The sequence below is a fragment of the Ursus arctos genome, unplaced genomic scaffold (genome assembly GCF_023065955.2).
Source record: "Ursus arctos isolate Adak ecotype North America unplaced genomic scaffold, UrsArc2.0 scaffold_33, whole genome shotgun sequence".
NCBI classification, from domain to species: Eukaryota; Metazoa; Chordata; class Mammalia; order Carnivora; family Ursidae; genus Ursus; species Ursus arctos.
Window position 1 is genome coordinate 15,231,867 of NW_026623019.1, and position 23,300 is coordinate 15,255,166.

General features: G+C 40.7%; 1 protein-coding gene and 1 long non-coding RNA gene across 3 annotated transcripts in view; one reads left to right on the top strand and one right to left on the bottom strand.

The window, feature by feature from the left end:
• Window positions 1–8: 8 nt before the first annotated feature.
• On the top strand, window positions 9–16,299 carry LOC130542372 (uncharacterized). Its single transcript, XR_008956907.1, has 2 exons — window positions 9–1,470; window positions 3,598–16,299. It is a non-coding gene; the product is annotated as an uncharacterized LOC130542372 (long non-coding RNA).
• Window positions 15,084–23,300, bottom strand: part of CARNMT1 (carnosine N-methyltransferase 1) — a 38,762-nt gene continuing 30,545 nt past the window's right edge. For both annotated transcript variants that reach the window (XM_026518829.4, XM_044391121.3), the window contains exons 7-8: window positions 18,401–18,504; window positions 15,084–17,724 (exon numbers count right to left, since the gene is read on the bottom strand). In XM_026518829.4, the coding sequence (XP_026374614.1) occupies window positions 17,623–17,724; window positions 18,401–18,504 (206 nt within the window). In that variant the 3' untranslated portion in view covers window positions 15,084–17,622. The remainder of the gene's footprint in view (window positions 17,725–18,400; window positions 18,505–23,300) is intronic.

Sequence of the window (23,300 nt, forward strand, 5' to 3'; positions counted from 1 at the left end):
GGCGGCCGGGCCCGGCGCAGCCCGCGCGCGCTGCCCTCACTGCAGCGGAGGTACTGCCGGACGTTGGGGAGCTACCGCGAAGCGGCGGAGATTCGAACCTGCGCACAAATGTGCGCGCGCGTACTCGCGCCGGCCAGGCGGAGCCGCTGGTTGGTGGAGACTCGCGGGGCGCGCTCCCGAACGCCCCCGCAGCCGGAAGTGCGCGCCCCGGGGGGAGGCGGGAAGGCGGCCGCGGATTTATTAAAGGCCCAGTGGCGTGTTTCCCGAGGGCCTGACCTTGTTTCCCCGGGAGTGGGGAGCGGCTGTGCAAATCCCGAGCTTGGTAAAGCGGTGTAGGTTTAAGAGCTTTAGAATGCATTTGTTAATATTCCCTTTCTCGAGTCAGTGGCCTCAGGGATGCTTCCAGGAGGTCAAAATCACCTCCAGGAGGTGCAGACTTTGGACAAACTAATGTTGAGAGGCTCTAGCGCCGCATAAAATGATCATTTCAGGCGGACTGGGGGCTGAGGGAAGTCGCTAAAGCCAACACACAAAAACCAAGCAGAACAAAACAAAACCCAACGAAGTGTATGTTTTGCAGTGGCTGTCGTGGAAAGTGAATTGGCACCACATTCTTCGAAGATCTTCTGATTAAAAATTCATTGATGAAGTTGCAGAGGACATGTGCAGCTCACCCAGAATAGCTCATCCCAGAGCCAAGCCTGGAGCACAGCTCTTTCCTTTTCCAACTGAAACCTAAACTTGTTTGGCTCTTAAATTATGTGGGGAGCACACACGGTTCCCGTCTTACTCGGTACGATGATCTGAAGTGAGATTCCAAGACCTTCCTTACAGCAGAATTTGTTATCAGGCAGAGTGAGGGGGATGAGAGCAGTGAATTTACTATAGCTTGTATTTTGATGGTTGATAAAGATAGTATCCAAGTAAACAAAAATGAGGAAGAGAGTTACATGATATTCTAGAGAAAGTGCAAGGAAGATAACTGTACTCTAACTGGTAAGTACTTAATCTGTATTTTATTTACCCCATGCCAAGGTTGTGAGAAGATAGTCAACGACCATACTTAATAGGCACAGAAATATAATAAGTTAGGGTGTTAAATAATAGCTTTTCCGCTTGATCTTTCCGTTACTTCTCCTTTGAAATTGATAACCTATCAGTCTTAAAGAGCAGATCACACGGATCAGATATGAAGACCTTACTTTTACTTGAAAGGTTTTGAGGGTGTCCTTCCCAAAAATGATAAAAGTGCAGTTTAGCTAACAGAGGTCCATTCCTTTGTGTTCCCTCACCACAGACTCTCTGTTTTTCTAATTGTGAAATACGTCGTATATTCAAAAGGTTGTCTAAGACGCAAAAGAATGAAAACCAGTGCCCACTTTCGTGTATAGAATATTACTTGGGCCAGAACATGACAAGGTCCCTACTTTCTTCTCCCACTGCCGCCTTGCTCCCTTTCCTCCATTGCAGGTAATTGCTGTTCTGAATTTTGAATTAACAATCCCCTTGCCTAACTTTGTAATTTTACCATTTGTGTCTGTGTTCCTAAATAACATTTTTAGTTTTGCTGGGTTTTTTTTTTTTAACACTTTATGGAGCCCTAGTTGACATAAAATAAAATGCATATATTCAAAGTGTTTACTTTGCTGAATTTTGACATATGTATATTCCTGTGAACCACAGCCGCAATTAAGATAATACACATCTCCATCACCCCCAAAAGTTTCCACTTGCCCTTTTGTGATTCCTCTTCTCCCCTGGTTCCTTCCAGGGGAATGTAACCACTGCTTTACTTTCTGTCATTATAGATTAGTTTGCATTTTCTAGAGTTTTATATATATGGAATCATAGTATATACTCTTCTTGTTTGGCTTCCTGCAGCATAATTCTTTTGAGATTCATGTTATCACATGGTCATTCCATTTGATTACTCAGTACGTCTCCATTGTGTGGCTGTATCACAATTTGTTTCTCCATTCACCTGTTGATGGACATGTAGGTTGCTTCCAGTTTGGGGCTATACAGATAAAGCTGCTGAGAACATTTGTGTGTAACGCCTCATATGGACATGGGATTTCTTTTCTCTTGGGTACGTGAGGAGTAGAATGGCTGGACCATGTGGTAGGTGTCTTTAACTTTCTAGCAAATGGCCAAACGTGCTTATACCATTTTACCCTCCCATCAGCAGTGTATGAGACCTCCAGTTCCTACACATGCTCTCGACAGTTGGTGTGGTCAGACTTTATATTTAGCCTTTCTAAATAGGTATCTCATGTATCTTATTACAGTTTTAATTTACATTTCCCTAATGACTAAATCGATGTTGACTAATGATAGTTTATTTGCATCTGTAGCTCTTTTTTTTTTTTTAATTATTTATTCGAGAGAGAAAGAGTGAGAGAGAGATCGTGAGAATAAGGGAGAGGTAGAGGGAGAAGCAGACGCCCCACTGAGTCCTGATGATAGGACTCGATCCCAGGACCCTGAGATCGTGACCTGAGCTGAAGGCAGACTCTTTATTTTTTTTTTTTTTTAAGATTTTATTTATTTATTGGACAGAAAGAGACACAGCGAGAGAGGGAACACCAGCAGGGGGAGTGGGAGAGGGAGAAGCAGGCTTCCTGCTGAACAGGGAGCCCGATGTGGGCTCTATCCCATGACCCTGGCATTATGGCCCCAGCCAAAGGCAGATGCTTAACGACTGATCCACCCAGGCACCCTATCTGGATCTCTTATTTGTAAAATGTTCAGATCTTTTGCCCACTTAAAATATTGAGTTCTTTGCTTTCCATTTTCCTTATTTTATATTTTTGTGCATGTAATCGTATTTCATTCATTTATATTAAGTATGGTATTCCATCATGTGAATCTACTCTATTGATAAACATTTGAGTTTTTTTCAGATTTTTGCAGTTAGAAATAGTGTGCAATGACCATACTTGTTCACTTTTTTTTTAATTGAAGTCTAATTGACATGCCGTATCCTCTTTTCAGGTGTACATCATAGTGATTCAATATTTTTATACATTATGAAACGATCCCCAAGATAAGTATAGTTATCATCTGTCACCATACAGAGTTATTACAAAATCATTGACTGTATTCCCTGTGCTGTACTTTACATTCCCTGATTTCCTTTTTGACCTATGGATTGTGTTAACTTTTCAAGTATCAAAGGTTTTCCTAGGTATCTTTTTTCTTATTGATTTCTAGTTTGCTTCCTTTCTCGTTTAACTCATTGTTTGTGTGATATTAATCCTTTTAAATTTATTGAGATTTATTTTATGACCCAGCTTATGAATTATCATGGTACATGTAACACGTGTTCTTGGAAAGAACAGAACATCCTGCAGGTGTCCGGCGTAGTCCTCTATCAGTGTCACTTAGGCCAAGGCGGTTGGTAATGTTTCTCAGATATTATATGTCTTTACAGATTTGGGGTTCTTTGGTTTTGGGGGGACTTTTTGATCTAAACGTTCTATGAATTGCTAAGAAATAGGTGTTAAAATATCCAGCTAGGACAGTAGATTTTTCTGTTTCTCCTTTTAGTTCTGTCAGTTGTTTTCTTTTTTAAGATTTTATTTATTTATTTGACAGAGAGAGAGAGACAGCCAGCGAGAGAGGGAACACAAGCAGGGGGAGTGGGAGAGGAAGAAGCAGCCTCCCAGTGGAGCAAGGAGCCCGATGCGGGGCTCGATCTCAGGACCCTGGGAACACGCCTTGAGCTGAAGGCAGACGCTTAACGACTGAGCCACCCAGGCACCCCAAGTTCTGTCATTTTTCGTCTATGTATTTTGAAGCTCCATTATTAGACACACATATATTATGATTGTTATGTCTGGATGTATTTGTTCTTATGAAATATCCCTCTTTATCACTGGTAATGCTTTTCATCTTGAAGTCGTCTTTCTTTGCTGTAGCAGTTCCAGCCCTCTTATGCTTACCATTTGGACAGTACCTCTTTTTTGCCATCCATTTACTTTCAGTTTATCTGTACCTTTATATTTAATGTTTCTCTTGGAGACAACATGCATAGTTGGATCTTGCTTTTCCGACATTCTGACAGTTTCTGTATTTTAATTGGAATGTGTCGTGCTTTAACACTTGATAGAAATTATTGAGATGACTGGATTTAGGTCTACTCTTTTACTATTTATTTGCTGTCTGTTCTCTTTCTTTTTTTTGACTCTGTACCTCCTTTCCAGACCTCTTTTGGATTAACTCAGTATTGTTTTGAATTTAATTTTAATTTAATGTATTAAATTAAATACCTCTTTGTATGAATTTTCAGTGGTTGCTCTAAGGATTGCAATATACATTTAACTTTCCACAATTTACTTTCAGTTAACACTGTACCACTTAATGTAAAGCAGAAATCTTGCAACCCTTCACTCCCACCCTCAACCCGTCCAGGTGCACTTTTATATTGACCCAATAGGATCTTTTTCCTATCCTATAATTTTGTGTAAGTAACTCTGATTTCTTTCCCTAGCACTTCTTAATGATAATGACTCAACTCATCATTATTAACAGCAAAGCAACAAAGAAGGAAACTTTTCATGTCTTCTTGGTGAAGAAGGGATGCACACTCACAAATATTCTGCTTATCTTAAAATTTGTCTGTTTCAGACAGATTAAAGCCCTACAGCAGCTTAGGGTAGGGAAGTGGTTTAAAATTTTTTTAGCAACTATGAATTTGCCAGACCTTTTACATATCTCATTTAATCCTCAGAACTCCGTGGCAGGTATTACTGCCAGTTTAACAGATAAGCCTCACCCCCAAGCATCAGACCCTTGTCAACTCCTCAATGAGTCCAACCCTGACCACCGTATTTAAAATTTCAACACACTCAGCACTGCCCAAGAGCGCCAACTCTTAAGATTCCCTTTGCCTGATTTTTTCCCCCTATAGAAAATACCACCTTCTAATCTATTACATGATTCACGTATTTATTATTCTTATTGTGTCCTTCTCTAGTAAGTAAGCCTCTTGAGGATAGGGTTCTTTGTGGTTTTTTTCACTTATGATATACTCAAGCACCTAGAACTGTGCCTGGCACGTATCAGGTGCTTGGTACGTATTTGTTGAATTAATGACTATTCATCTTTTTCACTTGGATGTTTCACAGGCATCTCATAGTCTATTTTTGTGTCCCTTGTATCCCATCATTCATCCAACCAGGTACTTATATCAGAAGTATAACTGTACCTTCACAACCTTATGCTCACTCATCATTCCTTGAAAAATAGCATTTGTTACGGACCAGGGAAAATTCTAGAGTTACCACAGTAAACAAAACAAAAAGCCCTGTCTTGTGACTCCCCAAGTGAAGCTTATATTGAGGGAGATAGACAGTAAACAAGTACATTTGTCAAGTGCTGAGGAAAAACAAAGCAGAATAAGGATGGGGGACGTTTTATTAGGTGGTCAAGAAGGGTGTCTGAGATAAGGAGACTTTTGAGCAGGGATCCGAAGAAAATCAGGGGTGAGTTTTTATGGTGAGTGATGGTAGGCCGAGGTAATAACAAGTGCAAATGTGCTAAAACAAGATCATGTCTGGCATGAGCTTGTGACAGCAAAAAAGCCAGTGTGGCCTTTTTTCCCTTAGTGTTTTGGCTAGTTTCTGTTGCTGTGATTTCAAGCTCACTAACCTTTTCTTTTCTCAAACCTTTTTTGCTGTTAATCTCATACACTGTATTTTTCATCCCAGACAATGTACTTACCATCTCCGGAAGTTCAGTGTAGGTCTCAAACACATCTCTGTATAACTTTCTGAACACATGGAACAGTTATGCTCACTGGTATAATGGCCTTCGCTGCTAATTGTAACATCTGTGTCTGTTCTAGGTTGGTTTCCATTGATTAATCTTTCTCCTCTCTATGGGTGTTATTTTGTTCTGTGTCTGCATACATGGTAATTTTTTATTGGATACCGGGTACTATGAGTTTACTTGGTGCTTCTTGCTCTGGCCTTCGGTGGTTACATGCACTGATCGGTACTCTGTAGATCAGTGTTCTGGGGGTGGGGGGGGGACTCTGCTCTGATCTCCAGAGTGCCCTCAGTTTGTCATTTCCTCCTCGCAGGTAATCTGTGCTGCAGACTCTAGTGGCCTTGGTTTCCCTGGACTGTCCACATCATGTCCTTAGTTTCCCCTCCATCATTTCCTCACTTTCCCCTCCCAAGGCCTTATTCTGGAGACTCAGGGCAGAGAGTAGGGCTCTCAGCTTGTTTCCTGTCTCTCACTGATCACTGTCCTTTGTTGGTGGTTGTTTTATATATTGTGTCCGGGTTTTGGTTGTTTTAGGTGAGAGGGTAAATATGGTCCATTATTTCATCTTGACTCAAAGCAGAAAATGCCTTCCTGTAAGATTGTACTTCGACTTTAAGGTTACATTGTTGTGTAACTTTTAACTTTGAGATATGCCTGCTTCCTTGTTTGTTGTAGGAAATTGTACTTATTCATTATATATGAGTATATGTTAGTATATATTAACATATAGGACATATTAATATATACAAAAGGAAATTCATCAACCTTGTAATATTCAAACCACTATGACATACCTGATTTTATTCTGTAAGAACTCAACCAGCATAAAGAAAATTGTATAAATTTTCTTATAGCCTGGAAAAATACCAGTTTTCCTCTTTGTACTACTTAAGGTACAAGTAAATGGTGATTATAGCAGGAAGACTTGAAAAATGAAATACAGATCCTTGATTATATCTGTATATGTTTGATAAGTTGTGTTCTTCCTTCAAGTCTCAGTTCAAATATCATTTCTTTAGGGAAGTCTTCTCTAAGTCAGTACCTCCCTGCTGCTCAGAGTACCCTGTACCTGTCCTTTATAATGGTGACCTCAGTTCTTACAATTAGGTAATTACTTGCGGGCATTGTTGTTTTGTAATTACTTGTTTGACACCTTTCCTCTGCTATGTAAGCTCTGGTGGGAAAAAACAGTAACTTCTGACCTTTGAATCCCCAAGGTCAGGCCTTATTCCTGACACAGTACAGGTTCTCAACAAATGTTTGTGGGGCGAAGGAAAAAGTGAAGACTACACAGTAAGTAGCGAGGCTGGGATACTGACCAGGTCTCTGTTCCTACGCTGTTTCTTCCTTCCCAGGCATCTGTGATAGTGAAGAGCAAAACACAGACCAAAAAACAGAGACATTGCATGTTGCAAAAGATTTTAATGCCGTTTTCAACATCAGCTTGGCCACCATTAAAATGTTTAATAATAGGTTGTATTGGTGAACATAGTGAGAAGATAGCGAGAAACAGATACCTTGTTTTAAAATGTAACCTTTTAAGAGAGCTATCTGTGAGCTAAGATAGCTATCTAGAGCTATCTATCTAAGAGGACATCTGTGAAAATTTTAAAATGCACTGCTCACCCTCAAGAATTTACAGCAGATGTATAAATGTGTCCACTGAGAATGGACACAAAGCAGTATGTACTGGACTATTCACTGTAATATAATGCTGAATAGCGAAAGGTTGAAAACAACCCAGATGTTACTTGTTAGCATTGTGTGTCTATGTGTGTGTGCGTATGGTACATACAGACATGCAGATTTTATCGAAGGAATTCATGTGTATGGATATAGAACAATTGGCAAAACCTATTAAGTCCAAAAAGTAAGGTTCACATGTATATACACACATTTATATGTGCATTTCTTTGGTATTGCAAAAAATGTTCCTGGGACGGGACTGTTATCAGTAGTCATTGGGGTGGGGTATTAGGAAACATGGGTAGAGGGCATATGGGACACATCTTTGGGCCACCTCAGATTATCTCCGTGACACTGGTATTTTGTCTGGGTTACAAGTTTCTTTACTATAGACCAACACTTAAAGTTTCTGGCTTCTTTTATCTTCTGTTGGGAGCCAATTTTCCATGGTTTTTCGCATTTCAGCATATTTTGAAAGCAGAGGTACTGGCTAACTTTATTCTAGATTATCTTTTCAAGGATATATGTACAGTGAACAGGCTTGGAAGATAGAGACTATCTCCTTCTGGAACAAAGGGTAGGTTTATTTACTATCTAGCATAGTATCTTCTCCTAGGACAAAGTCAGTCACACTTGCTGCTTGCCCATCATAAAAGAGTAAGGTTTCCTAAGCTCAGGGTTCTCCTGTAAAGCAAGCCAATGCTTGTGCAAGTGTCACCTAGCACTATCTTGTGTCACTCTGTGAGATTTGGGTCTCAGGGTACTGTGCAAAATTAATACTCTGTTTAATGCTATTGCTGTGAGTTATAAATTCTCCTTTGACTTTGATGTAGGAGTTTTGTGTCAAAAGTGGCTGTTTTATAAGCTAAGAAATCTGCAGATTTTTTTCCTTTTTGGCAATTGTGGATTAGCACCTCAGTTTGGAATAGTTGGAAGTCTCTTACACAAAGGATGTTTGCACTCATAAGATTTTTTTTCATGTCCTTTCATTGCTCAAGACAAAGATTTGGGGTAAAGCAGGAGACTGGAAAGGACAGACATTGTTTCTTTGTGGGGAGCAGGAGAAGCAAACCCCCTCTGCCTCAGGGGAGGGGTAGGAAAACCTCTTATCCCCAGGACAAGGACAAGGATCCTTAGAGGAAAAGTAAAAGCAAATATCAGGAAATACCTGCTTAAGACCAAATACATGGGGAAGAGGATGGGAATGCTGAGGAAAACCCACTTATGGGTTTTCAACCCTAGGTGACAGAGCCTGCCTAAGACTGAGGCTACATTGAGACAACAAGAATTACCGTTTTCCCTACCATGAACCTAGCACAGACTCACAAGGAATAGTAGTCTAGGGGTGGAGGTAGGAGCGCGTAGCAAAAATTCCTCTGTGGCACAGCTGAATGCTGGAGAGGGTGCAATAACACTGGGAAAAACCCTCTGGCATCCTATCCTCTACTCTAAGCACAAGGTTAAAACAAGTTACTGCTAGCAGAGGTTGAAGCCCATGATGCACTGGTGATAAAATGCAAACCCAATTCACCTTCTTGCAAGACTGACTCGGCCTCCCATACCAGCCCACCAGGCGTATATTTAAACCCAGGCATAAATACTGTTTATCTCTGTTTGTTTTGTTGTTTTTCTACACAACAGATGGAATTCAATACCATAAGACTCAGGAAAAAAGCAACAGAGAAAACAAACACGTCAAGAGATGAAGCAGTTAACAGAACTAGACTTAGGTGAGCAGGATATTGGGGTTATCAGTTTTTATCAAACTCCTGTAATATATTCAAGGATATGGTGGAAATGGTGAACAACATGCATTGACGTACAAGGAATGTCAGCAGAGAGTTGGAAATTATAAAGATAAATGGAAATGCTTGAAATAAAAAGCATAACAGGTGGAAATTCTTAACAGGCTCATTATTAGAATGGACACACTTGAGGAAAGATTCAAGGAACTTGAAGATAAGGAAACAGAGGAGACAAAAAGAAAATAAAAATTGTAAAAACTAAATAAGAACAAAAAACAAACACCCAAACACAGCATCCAGGAATTGTGGGACAAGAACAAGCCATCCAATGTACATGCAATAGAAGTTCCAGAAAGAGAGAAGAGGGCAGAAGGAACAATTGAAGAGATAAGATTTTTCAGAAATAGTAACATCAACCACACAGATAAGACAAACAGGATAAATTCCAAAAGCAAACCAAACCACACATGCATAGACACATCATAGTCAAACCACTGAAAACTGAAAGCAACCAGATTAAAAAGAAACATTCAGAGAGACAAAAGTAAGAATTACAGCAGAGTACTCATCTAAACAATGGTGGTCTTTAAAGAATAAAAGTCAACCCAGAATTCTGTATTCAGCAAATCTTGTACAAAATAAAACTTGAGATAAAGGATTTTTCACACAGCATCTAAGAGAATGCATTGCCAGCAGACCTGCTTGGAGAAACAAGGGAAGTTCTTCAGGTGCAAGTGTGCTTACCGATGGAAACTTTGATGCACACAAAGAAATGAAGAGTTTTGTCACAAATTACCCCAACACTCAATGGCTTACACCAACAAACCTGACCCATTTTCTCAGTCTGTGGGTCAGGAATTGAACATCAGCTTAGCTGGGTCATTTAGGGTTGCTGACCAGGGTTGCACATGTGGTTGCAGTCAAGATGGTGGCTGGGGCCTCATCAGAAGGCTCGCCTAGAGCCGGGGGACCCACTTCCAAGCTCATTCTACACATGTAACTGTTTAGAGAAGGCCTTATTTCTTCACCACGTGGAATTCTCCATAGGTTATTTGAATGTCCTCATGACATGTCTTCTTGTCTCCCCTAATGCAAGTGATCTGAGAGAAGAATGGAAGCTACAATGTCTTTCATGACTTGCAAAAATTTTTACATTCTTGGCAATTGTGGGTTACCATTCTCAGTTTGGAATAGCTGGAGTGTCAGACACAAGGGATGTTTGCACTCACAAGATTTGGTTTTTCTCATGGCCTTCCATTGGGTGCTCAAGAGAAAGACTTGGAGCGGGTCAGGAGGCTGGAAGGCCTCTGGGCTTACAGGATGACATACAGTATAGCTGCCACCGAGTGGGGCTCACGTAAGTCACACGTTTCTACCTCTGTCCATTAGAAGTGAGTCACTATAGCCCACTTCGAGAGGGAGGGGAGTGAGGCTATACCAAAGGGAGGAGTATCAGAATCTGTAGAGATATTTTTAAAGCACCTCAGAAACTATAAAAAATGAAGATAAATAAAAAATATATTTGTTATTTTTATTGCTTCGAAAGAATTAAGTTAAAGCAAAAATAGTAACCATGTATTCTGGGGTTTATTACGCACATTAAAGTAAAATGTGACAATAGCATGAATGCTGGAAGAGAGGAATTGGAAGTATATTGTTAAGAGTGGTAATTCTTACAACTATACATTCATTCAGTGGTATAATACTTTGAAGGTGGACTGTGACAAGCTAACAATATATCTTGGACACCCTAGGAAAACCACTGAAACTTCTTTTTATAAAGAGCTGTAACTGATAAGCCAGTAGTGGAGATGAAATCAAGAAAATAGTCCAGAAATAAGTGAGAAAAGAGGAAAAAAGGAAGAAATGGAACAAGTAGAAAACTAGCAAAATGGTAGGTTTAAACTCACCCATGTGAATAATTACTTTAAAATGTAAACGGTTTAAATCCCCAATTACAAGATATTTTAAAAAAATGAGGGGCGCCTGGGTGGCACAGCGGTTAAAGCGTCTGCCTTCGGCTCAGGGCGTGATCCCGGCATTCCAGGATCGAGCCCCACGTCAGGCTCCTCCTCTATGAGCCTGCTTCTTCCTCTCCCACTCCCCCTGCTTGTGTTCCCTCTCTCGCTGGCTGTCTCTATCTCTGTCAAATAAATAAATAAAATCTTTAAAAAAAAAAAAAATGAATAAAAAGGCAGGACCTAGGTATATACTGTCAATAAGAAGCCCACTTTAGAGATAAATCAGAAAGTTTAAAAATAGGATTTTTTTTAAATGCTTGCAAAAACTGGCACGCTTCAGACAAGGTCTGTAGTTCAGTAACAGTGTCATACCAATGTCCATTTCGTGGTTTTGATTACTGTCTTAACAGTTACGTGAAATGTTATTTTGGGGTGAAAGCTGGGTGAAGGGCACACAGGAACTCTACTTTTGTGTAACTTCTCCTGTCTTCTGTCAGCGTGCGTGAAACTAATAGGCTAACTTACTCACTTGTCAACAGGGTAAGACCAAAACCCAGACTCAACAGTTTAGTTGACAAGTCTGGATGCTGACAGATGTGGCACTCCAGATTTGGAAGGACAAGGTCCTACAGGCCAGTTCAGGAATATGAGACTTGCTAGGATACAGCAGCAATGCTCTTGCCTACATGGTTAATGTGGCAGGAGCGGAATGAGACCCCTCGCATCCTGTTAATGATGTTGAACAGCTAGACGTGGGCTTGAGATAAGTCACCCAAATGGCACCCAAATCTACTCACTCTTCCTGGCAGGAAGAGATAGGGATGTTATCACCATAGAGCAGCAAGCCCTGTGGCCCCAGCCAGAAGGCAATAAGGCTAGGGCTGCTAAGGAAAGAGTCCTCAACTGAGATTGTCAGCAATGAGGAATCTGCTATTCAATACAGAGCTTTGGGTGACCTGAAAACAGAAGTCCATTTGGTTGAACCGAGTGTAGGTGGCCACTCGAAAGTGAGGAAGAAGCCTTGCCAACTAGTGCAAAGTCTTGCCACAGCCAAACGTGGCTGGCAGTGAAGTTGGGGCTCTGGGTGCCAGGGTGGCCAAAGCTAGACGACTGTGGGCCGCACAGCACAATGGCGCAAGCACAAAGTAGTAAAGGGCCCTGGAGGCTGGGCGCTCGCTGGATGGCAGAAGCACACGGGGGAGGAAGCAGCAGCAGTGCTCAGGCACTAACTCTGGAGTCAGAGGTCAATGGAGAAAATCAGGTTTCCCTCCAACCACTTTCTCCCACTGTCTCCATGGACTGGCCCCCCCCTGCCTCCCAGCTGGGGGTAACTTGGTCTCCTGGTGGCTGTGCTGTAGCCCCTGATGCACCTGTTAAACTTCCTGGTCTATGATCCTAAAGGGGAAAAAGACACTTGAATTCAACTGATAGTTTGGATAGGGCTTGCAGTGGGAAGGAAGTTGAAATTGTTAGGGGCTCATCTCAGCCAGGGAGAGCTGAGTTGCTAAGTGTTGGAATAGCAGGTGAATACAAGAAGCCAAAATGAAAGTAACAGTCAAACCTCTGATCACTTCAATATACAAGAGGCTAAACCAGACAAACCGTAGGTACCTCCCGGCTCCATTTTCTCCCATGGAACAGCACACCAGTCAGGGGTCAGGTGGGTCTGCACAGACGTGGTAGTGGTTTCATTGCTAAGGGAAGTCCAGAAAGGCTCCTGTAAGCTTGCAGACCTGTTGTGTGGGGTGAAAGAGGAGGAGGGCCTAAGAGTGGGAAAAGTATTGAGTCAGAGTGTAGAAATGTCTTTTTAGTTTACCCCTTTCCCTCCTCCTGTAAGCAGGTCTCAGCAGAGGCACCTGAGGAAGGCTTCTCCCAAAGCCCCTGACAAAGAGGCACTGGGCTAAGACTGAAACTATGAATAAGAGCCCTGAGTTCTTGACTGCAAGTCCCACTAGAGACTGCAGTGCAGCAAGTCTGGTCCGGGGAGGCCAGCTTTGTTCCATGAACCTGCCAGGTAAAGCCTTTTGTGATTACCTATGTTCAGGCCTGGGGGAAAAAAAAAATCACACAGTTGTGGTTTTTTTTGTTTTTGTTTTTTGTTCTTTAACCAAGGAGTCAGGCACCTCAAAAATAACCTCTCACTGAGGCCCTTTGGGCCAATTCAATACATGTATCATGGATCCGATGTATTATTTGCCTGTACTTTTCCTTCCAATGAAGTGTCACATTCAAGGGCTGTCCCTTTCTGGGTGGTCCAGCAGAAATGATATTGAACTGGCAGGAGAGAAACCACAGCTTCAAAGACTTTAATGGCTGCCTAAATTCTCACAGGCCATAGCCAGGTACTACCATAGAATCCACTGCCTGACCATCACCAAAGCATCTTTGTACAACAGAAGAAGTTATTAATCTATTACTAAGCTTTTGAGACTGGATGCCTCTTTGGTTTGACATTCTGCTTTGGAGGTGGGTCAATTTGGACTTGACGACTAACAAGGTGAAAAGGACCCAACGAGCCTTCCAAGTCAAAACAAATAGCATATTCAGGAGTGTAGCTGGCCTGGCCCTAGCAGCTTTTTGGTGCTAAGAGAAAATGGCAGCTATTCCTTGGGGGTAAACTTTATGCCTCACTCTGCCACCTAGAGCAAAGCCACTGGTTCAGTGGGGTCTTGACTCACAGACATTACCTGAACTCCTGGGCCTAGATCCCTGGTTGGCTAAGTTAAAACCTAGTGGGGTCCAATGGGCTGCAGCCATTCAGCCTCATCGCCAGTCGGGTAAAACCAGAAACAGATATGGTCCTTCCTTTCAGTGGCCAGAACTCAAAGTACTGGCCAGTCCTCCCCTAGACGAAGCTCAGTACATTTTTACTAACTTCTGGACTGTTGCCAGTGACCTGTCTGGTATGCCAGCTGAAAACCTACAGCTGAAGATTAAAGATTCCTCTCTTCGGGCATTATACCTACATAAATTGCCCAACTTCCACAGTAGTTAAAGAAATGAATATTAAAATTAGATACTTTTTCCTATCATATTGACAAAAATGACAAGTTTAGCAAAATCCAGAACTGGCCAGAGAATGGATACAGAGTTATTCCAAAACAGTGGCATGTAAAAAGTTCATCATTTTGAAAGGCAATCTGACTAAAAATGCACATACACCCTGGCTGAATGACTCTACTTCTATCTACTGAAGAGAAATAACATGTAAGAGTCGGGTACTAGCATGTTTTCTAAAAGTGAGAGTAATCCTCCATTAAATTTTGCTTGTGCGTTCTCTCCCATTACCTACCATTTTATTTATTTACAATTCCCACCAAACTCAAATATTCAAGAATCTATACATACATACCTGTCATCTTTGAATCCCCCCAGGATTCCACTGAAACCTTTTTTTCACCATAATGTTAAAACTAATGTCCTGTGACTAATCTTCATCTTTTTCTATCACTATACAGCGGTCAACATAGATTGAAGTTACATTGTCTACCAGATGCTTTCACATATAATCCTGCACACAGTAGCACATGACCTCATAAAACCCTTTGAAGTGAGTGGTATTAATCCTCGTACAGATGAGGAAACACACTTACAGCATCTTGCCTGAGATCACAGACAATAGCTCAGGAAAACAAATCCTGAGTAAGTGCTAAATCCAGTGCTTCTGTACTAATGGCTGGTCCTGGAACTCTTGTACTGGTGTCCTTTATACTCATTTTTCTATTATTTAACAAAACCAAAGATCAAGATTAATTAGTATAAGGCCTAACATAATCAGAGACCAAGTACTCTTATTATTGACTTTCTAGAAGCGTATGAGAATAAGCTCATCTAAGGATTAAAATATGTGTTCAATTAATTCAAATTCCCACATCTACAGTTACTACTAACTTAGATCGACACAACCAAGCAAATACTGTTTCGTAGCAATTGGCAGACTTTAATGTTCAAGAAAAATTAAGTCCATCATACACATTAAAAATATAGGAAATTTCATGCAGACATGAAGCTTCCAATTCAGCCTTTGTGGCAACTTTTAGATGAGAATTACATATAAATACAGTACATTTTACAGTTCCCAAACTTCATAATTTTATACTGTGATTTATACAGCTTCTCTTTATATTTTACATTTCCCATCTTGCTCACTTGATTAAAATACCCTAACCTGCACCGCTTCAGAATATGGAAAGGGGGGGAGGGAAGCAAGCACAATGACCTATCTCCTCCTGCTTTATGAAAATGAATGAAAACATCTGTATATAGAGCTAATATAAGGAAAAAGAACAAAACATTTTAAGGCTTACATACTTTAGTAGCTAGGACTACACATAAGAAATATAAAATTAAATCCTCCAGTGACACTTCTATTATTGATTGATACCACAATTTTCAAGTTTAGAATATACTAACTACAAAAGCAATGAGAAAGAAAGTGATGCAAATTTGTATAGAATACTTGAAAAACAGTAGTCATGATATGAGAAATTAAAAACAAATGAAATAACTCATTTCAGAATTAACTAAAATATAAGCTATAATTTAGAAATATAAGTAACATTATTAAAGAATAAAACCTGATAGCCAAAAATCTTAAGTAAGAAGGCCAACTGCCTGCTGTCAACATATTTTCGCCTCTATGAGAAAAACAAAATCATTTGTTCTGATACACGTAAAAAAGTGAATACGAGTCAGTGAATAAAAAGCCTCTCTAAATTACTCAAAAATAGCATGCATTCCTTTCCTTTCAATGGATTTTTTAAATTTTTAGGATCCTTAAGCTTTTTTTTTTCTTAAACAAAAACAAATTTGGATTTTCCCCCTACCAATTAATATAAAATTCATTCATGTGGTAGTTAATGAGAATTCTAATAACTGAACATCTGCCAAGTATTGGGGGGGGACACAAAAGAGAGAAATAGTTTTTGGGTTTTTTGGGTTTTTTTTTTTTAACTCGAGGCTACAGGCTTCCACAATTTAGCAAGTCAAGTAACTTCCATAGAGCCCTTTACTGTGTAACAGGAGCAAAGGCCACAAGAGCTCCCTTATTATCCACGGAAAAGCTCCTACTGGTAAGATGCCAAATTGTGCAGATTCCCCCAACCTAACAAAAAAGGCCTAAAGATTCACTAGTTTTCCTATTAGAACATGACGTTAACCCTACAGCACATTATTGAGATTGAGTCTATCTAATTCAAATTGCCACAGAGGTCACTGAATGCCATCATAATCACCTGTGAAAATATCCAACAAGAGTACTTCCTTTTCCCAAGAAAAGGTTAAAACATTAGTCATCTCTGCGTTCCAAGCTACTGGAAACAAAATAATAAACGTTAAAAAAAAAATACAAAGGAAAATTCCCTCCAATAGAAAAGACCTGCTAGAGGTAGAAATTTAAAGCAGCATATACAGTTTTAACTCCAGCTATCAGGGAACAGAATTGGTGTTAATCTGAAATTACGTGAATGGCTGCTGCTTACAATATTGAAGACACAGACCACGGGGAGTAATTTATCCCTGAATTTCATATTCAGAATTTCCCCAAGGTAATACCATCATGAGACTTTATTGAAAAAAAAAAGTGCTTGCTTTTGTGATCCAGGTAATCTAAAGAAAAGACATTATTGTAAACATTCACTGACAGACTGTATTCACTTCTAGTTTAAAATCATACATTTCAAATGGGAGATTTTATTCTCATTTCCCCATTTTCCAAGCAGTACCTTGAATAAAGGCTTTTGTGCCTCACTTAAGAGTGTTGAGATCTCATACATTTCAGAGTAATTCATGATGAGTATGCTTTCAAATAATGTTCAGTTTAGTGTGCCCAAAAGACTAATTCTCAGTTACCTGAATGCCTGAATGCATTTTACTGGCCTATGATCTTATTAAATTCAGCATTTCATAAAAATGAAATGCTTCTCTTAAGTTCAGCTGAGCTAGAAAAAAAATAATTTGAATGATAAAAGGACAGACACACATATTATGTATGGATTGCTTAGGTCCAAAGCAGACAAAAGTCCCAATTCCAGATGCTGAATGTGACAAAGGATCCTCAGACTCTTCTAAAGATAGCATGTGCGACGCACACAAAACATAAGAGATTTGGGGGGACTTCAATACTAGTAGTCATTAATATGGCAGACTTGCAATAGCTTCATGAAGACCACTGGAGATAAAAGTTTTTTCTACTGAAAGACAATTCTGGGCTTCAAGGAAAAAGTATACTTGAAGATGTTTCCTCCATTACTTCTGTAGTACAAATATGCATGGCATAGTATATTTCTGAAAAAGCAATAGACATATTAAGAAAATAGACGCTATTTCTAAATTTTGTTAGGAATAAGAAGGCACCACTGATTTGAGGTTGTGTCCTGTCATTGGGATAGTTGATTTTGAGTTATTTATTTCAGAATTTGCTCTTATCAAACTTTTCCTGCTGATACCACTTGAGAACGTTACTGCGGTTTACGGACCACAAACAAGACACATTCATAGTAGTATTTCATCATGGAGAGATCATTCACAGTATATGTTGACAAGACAGATTCCTTTTCCACCTGGAATGCAAACAATAATCATGATGATGATGATAACGCAAATACTGAGTACTTGTGACTCGTGCTATTTTAAACACACTCTGTTTATTAATTCATTTATTACACACAAATACCCCCTTAAGACTGGCATTATTAGTAATCGCACTTTACAAAGAACAGATTGCTCATGGTCACACCACTAATAAGAGCTGGAGCTCTACAAGACTCTGTTATATTGCTTCTCCCCATTTTTAAGAACAAATCTGTTTATTTTTTTAACGAATGAAATGGTTTTAAATAAACACAACCAAAACGCAAGTCAAAGTATCGTAAAACCTTCTAAGCACATGATGAAAAAGACTGAACACTACAGAAGTACACACAGTGAACAGATCACTGCCCTGCCACCTCTGTCTGCTCCTCCAGACGCTAGTGGGCTTGGTGTCTAGCTGTTTACCAGGGCTGACACTGTGACAATGGTAAGCTACCACGTACTGAAAGCCGACTGATGACACCAGGGATTATAGTTTTCCACTCACGTACACATTATGCCAAATCCTAATAACTCTAAAAGCGAAGTATTATTTTCAGTTTAGGGATGAGAAAACAAAGAGATTAAGAGGTAGAGCCAGGAACTGTCATAATATCCCTATTCCTGTCTAAGAGCGCTGGAAGTGAAACTTCATTGTGTCCTTACCTCCACCTGGAATCCATACTGCAGAACGACGTTTTTTATATCTTCATAGCTTAATTCTATGGAAAGTTCATTTGCCAGATTTTCAAAGTGATAAAGCAGAGGACCTATGGTTGGAAGACATTATGAATGAATTACTTAAATATAAACATGCACTAGTTGCTGTGTTAGAACTCCAAGTTGAATTATAAGATGGGGAGTAGATGAAACAAACAAAAAGGAGAACACAACCTTTACACTTGCCAAGGGCATGTGTCCAGACCACTGAAACTTTGGCCCATTCGAGTGCTGGGCCTACACTCGTGGGGAGGGAGTCCCTCTGGTAGACCAGGGTCACACTGTGATTCTCCACATACGAGCCTTACACCTGTAACTCTTAAGTTACTGAAGGAGCAACTGGATCAGAGAATGCAAAGTCCCTAAATCCAAAGGTATAACTGTAATTATAATTCCTTACATAAATGCACAGCTGCAGCTACAAACTGGGTATCATGAAAACAGAAGGGTCCTCAAGCTAGCTTAGGTGTGAGAGAGTGTGTGGGGATGGTGGGAAGCTAGAGACAAGGCTGCCTGGAAGGAACAGCTGACACCAGAGCTGGCTTTTTAAGTGCACAACTCACATCCCTGCTCTAACACTTACTGTGTGCCTGTGGGCAAGTCACTAGCTCTGCTCCATCTGATATGACTTCAGTGTGAGGTACCCTCCAATACACCTGGCATACAGAAGACATTCAGGAAATGACAGCAGTCACAACTTTTTAAAATGATATTCCCCCTTTACTATTCTCTCATTCCATATATCCAAGGAACTATCATCTGACTCAAACCAGAGTCTCCAATCTTTCAATCTCTCACATCCTGCCCAATCCATCATCAGCCTCATCCAGGCACCACAATCATTCAATAGTTACTTCAGGACTGATCTAAACAATCTTCCCTTTACCTTTCAATGGGTTAACTGCAGAGCCAGTGCCCATCTCACCACCCTTACCCCTCATGAAAATAAGAGTTAACAACAGGACAGTTTCTCCTCCCAAAAAGCTCATCACTCTGTGGAACGTACTGAGAGTTAAAACATTTTTCTTCCTCTCCTCTTTTTTACCCTACATAAACTACTAGAAAAAACGACTATGAATATATGTTAGTACCCTTTTCAGAAGACAACAGTGGTTCATCATCAAACTACTCTGTCAAGCTTAACTTGCGGTTAGTTTTATTAGTACTAGTAAAAATGACAGTAGCTACCATATATTGAGCCCGGCTCAATACAGACCATCCCGAAGCCTTTGAAGCCTTGTTACAAACATGAAAAGCCTCACAGCAGTCCGTCCAGCTCTGAAGTGTATGATGTTCTGCTCCATTATTTTAAGAGCCTCCAGCAATATTGTCTTATTAGGTCTAAATAGACACTCCAGTGATTCTCACATACTCGGGTCATACTGTACCTCTATTCATGCGGTGTTCCACCTAGAATACTCCCCAACTCAAGCTTTAGCCATGCTCCAAAACCTTGCTGAAATCAAGTTTTAATATAATCCATCCAAGTTTCCAGCCCTACTGCTCTCTCTCTTAATATAGCCTACTTTAAAATTCATGTAATGTAGTATGGCCTTGCTCACTGATTATTTTTCATGTAATCTGCACCTTTTAAACCAGATTACAAGCTACATGAGTAAAGGAACACGTCTTCAGTTTCTTGTGAGTCCATAATGCCCAGCATAGCAGTGAATGTACAGTTACGCATGTGTAATTTACCCCCCAAAGATAACCATTACAGTTGTGTATTTTTTACAGTCTATTAACAGATGGTACTTCAACAAATATCTTTATGCGTATTTCACCCTTCTACAAGTATAATCAATCTAACATTTCTACATACCATTCTCTATTAAAAAGAACCAAGGACCCTTGGGGGGCATGGCTGCTCTCATGGCCTGGCAGAGAGAGTACAAGAGGCTGGAACACTGGTGATGCCAGAAAGGAGGTGCTCAAACAGTGACAGGGACATGTCAAACGGACACAGGAGAAGGGGGTCCCATGTGCCAAATCTGGGGCAAGTTAATTTAAACCATTTATATCCTTAAGGTTCCAAAAATTCCAGTTAAGAGACAGAGATTATTAGATTGGATAACAAAATGCAACTATTCTAAGACATACCTAAAACAAAGATATAGAAAGGATTTAAGATACAGAAAAAGATACATTACACATTAACTAGAAGAAAGCTTGTGGTAGCTATCTTGAAATGCCCACTTAAACATGGCTTGCAATTGTTCAAAACAAAAGAGCTAGCTTTCAAACCTCAGCAAAAGATTTTACAGGCAGGGTAGGAAGGTGCGGCGGGTGCAGGTTGGGAGTGGGGTGGTCACTGCCCGCTTATTTTCCAAAGCAGACTTAACCAATCTCCTTTTCTGTCCTACATCTCACCCTCACTCTCTACTAGTTCATGTCCTCATAAATTGTATTTTTTCCCATTCACTTTTTCCAGTAAATTAAACTTCTGGTCTTTGCCCGAGCATGGGCTGGAACGGGCACAAGGCAGGCATCTTGGTTACCTGGTTACACAGGGGTCAACTGGCCCCTATACATAGATCTTCAACTTCTGTTTTTCCCCATATAGTCACTCATCTTTCAGGATTATTCCAGGTCCTGCATATAGCCAGTCATTTTCCAGGGTTATTGCAGGTCAACCGGCTCGGTTCACACTGGATTTTTTGAAAAACTTATCCAGCTACCTCATCTGAAAAATGTTACATTTTGTTGTCTCCTGATGACCTCCCTGCCATTCTCTGTCATTGTTTTAGACCCTTTTTCTACTTTTACAACCACTGTAACAAGGTCTCAGTGTGTAAAGGAGATAATAATGTGTCAGTTATCTACCTTTTACAGGAAACCTCTCATGTTTCAAAAAATATCCAGCTTTATAATGCTTTAAAATTTGATGGGACTCATTGCACTTTATAAAGAGCTCCTTGGTATTTGTGAGGCAGTAGAAAACACACACACCGGTCTCTGGCAGAAAGCTCCTGAAACCCTGGTCATTTCTTAGGAGCATCTTTTGTTCAAATATTAGGCCTTTAACTCTGGTCCCTGACACAGGGCTCCTGAAACTCATAATTTCCTGGGTGACAGGAGCATCTTTTGTTCTAATGAGGCAACTCTGGGTGGGCTCCTGGATGGCTACTGGATGAATGCTAGTCACCAAAAAGACCAAGCCATGATCAGAAGCTTGGATTTTCAGCGCTGCGCCACTATTCTCTTGAGAAGGGAGAAGGGCTTACAAATGCAATGACTCATCATGCCTACATGATGAAGGCTCCGTAAAATCCCTAAAGCACGGAGTTCAGAGAGCTACTGGGGTGAACATGCGGAGGTGCTGGGAGAGTGGCAACCCCCAGACAGGGCGCGGAAGCTCCACACCCCTTCCCAGATACTCTGCCCTACACATCTCTTCCATCTGGATGTTCATCTGGGTCCTTGATCGTATACTTTAATAAAATGGTCAACCGATGTGTTTCGCTAAGTTCCGTGAGCCACTCTAGCAATCAAACCCGGAGAAGGGGTTCTTGGAACCTCCAATCTGCAGCCTATAGATCTACAGTTGGTCAGAAGCACAGGTGACAACTTGTGACTAGTGGCTGAAGTCATGGGAGTGGCAGGAGAGGGTCCTGTGAGACCGAACCCTTCACCTGTGGTATCTCACGCTATCCCCAGTTAGACAGTAGCAGAAGGAGTGAAAGCGTAGGGCACACAGCCGGTGTCACAGAGAATTGCTTGTTGTGGGGGGAAAAAACCTACATTTGGTGACCAGATGTGTCAGAAGTGTGAGTGTTTTATTACATGAGGAATAAAGAAGACACACAGGGAAGAAATACACAGTAGGGAAGAAATGGGTTTTTCTCTTCATAGGAAGGAAAAAACTGCAGGTCTTTCTTTTTAGTACTTGAACCTGTTTATTCTTCCAGACGAAGTCCGATTCCGTCCGCTAACCACCTGCCCTCCACTACTGGACTATAAATGTGTCAGTGCACACATATGCACACCCACACAGTTTCTACAGTGAATTACACGTACGTGTGTTTAAGGGTCGCCATGAAAAACTGAAGAACACGATGCACAGGAACTTTTCCACATTTTGCTAAATCACAGCCTTTCCCAAAAGACACATGCGAACAGTTCCCTTGAAAAGCTCACTCTCACTAGCTTTCCCTAACCCGAGGAAAATATTAGAGTACTTTAGATCCCCCTTAAAGAGGTTTTTAAAATAACAATAGTCCCACTTGTGATTTCATAGAATGTAGACATTATCTTCACTGTCATTTACCTTCCAATGTAGCTTTTTAGCATTCCATTATGGCTGGCAGGGACCGTTCTCATTCTCTAGGAATATACTGATGTTCTGGTCTTATGTCAGCATGGTGAGGGTAAAATCGTCCCCCAGGGGTTGATGCATTCTCAGTTTACAGATAAAATTATTTTTCCAGGCCGATATGACTGATGCCAAAACCACGGGAATGTTAACGAATTTACCAATAGAAATGCCATTTTGTCATGTCTCCTGGCAGCCAATCTTCTGCAGCATCTTAACATTACTTTGCTTCCGCTTTCAAATTTTGAAACAATACACTCATACACAGAACAGTCACTGAAGAGCCACTGGCTGTCAGGCTCTGCAGGAGGTAAAGGGCGAGCATTAGCTTCCGGCCCTCACTGAGCTCAGAGACTACTAGAGAAAACAGAAACATATGGGGTGGCAACACCGTGTTCTGTTAAGCTCACGGATTCTGAGAAAATATAAAAGAGGAATACAACAAACATTTACTCCAACCTGAAAGGATCACCTCAGCTGAGCATTAAGAGCACCTGGGAAAGCGCAAACATGAGAACAGAGGGAAAAGAGAAA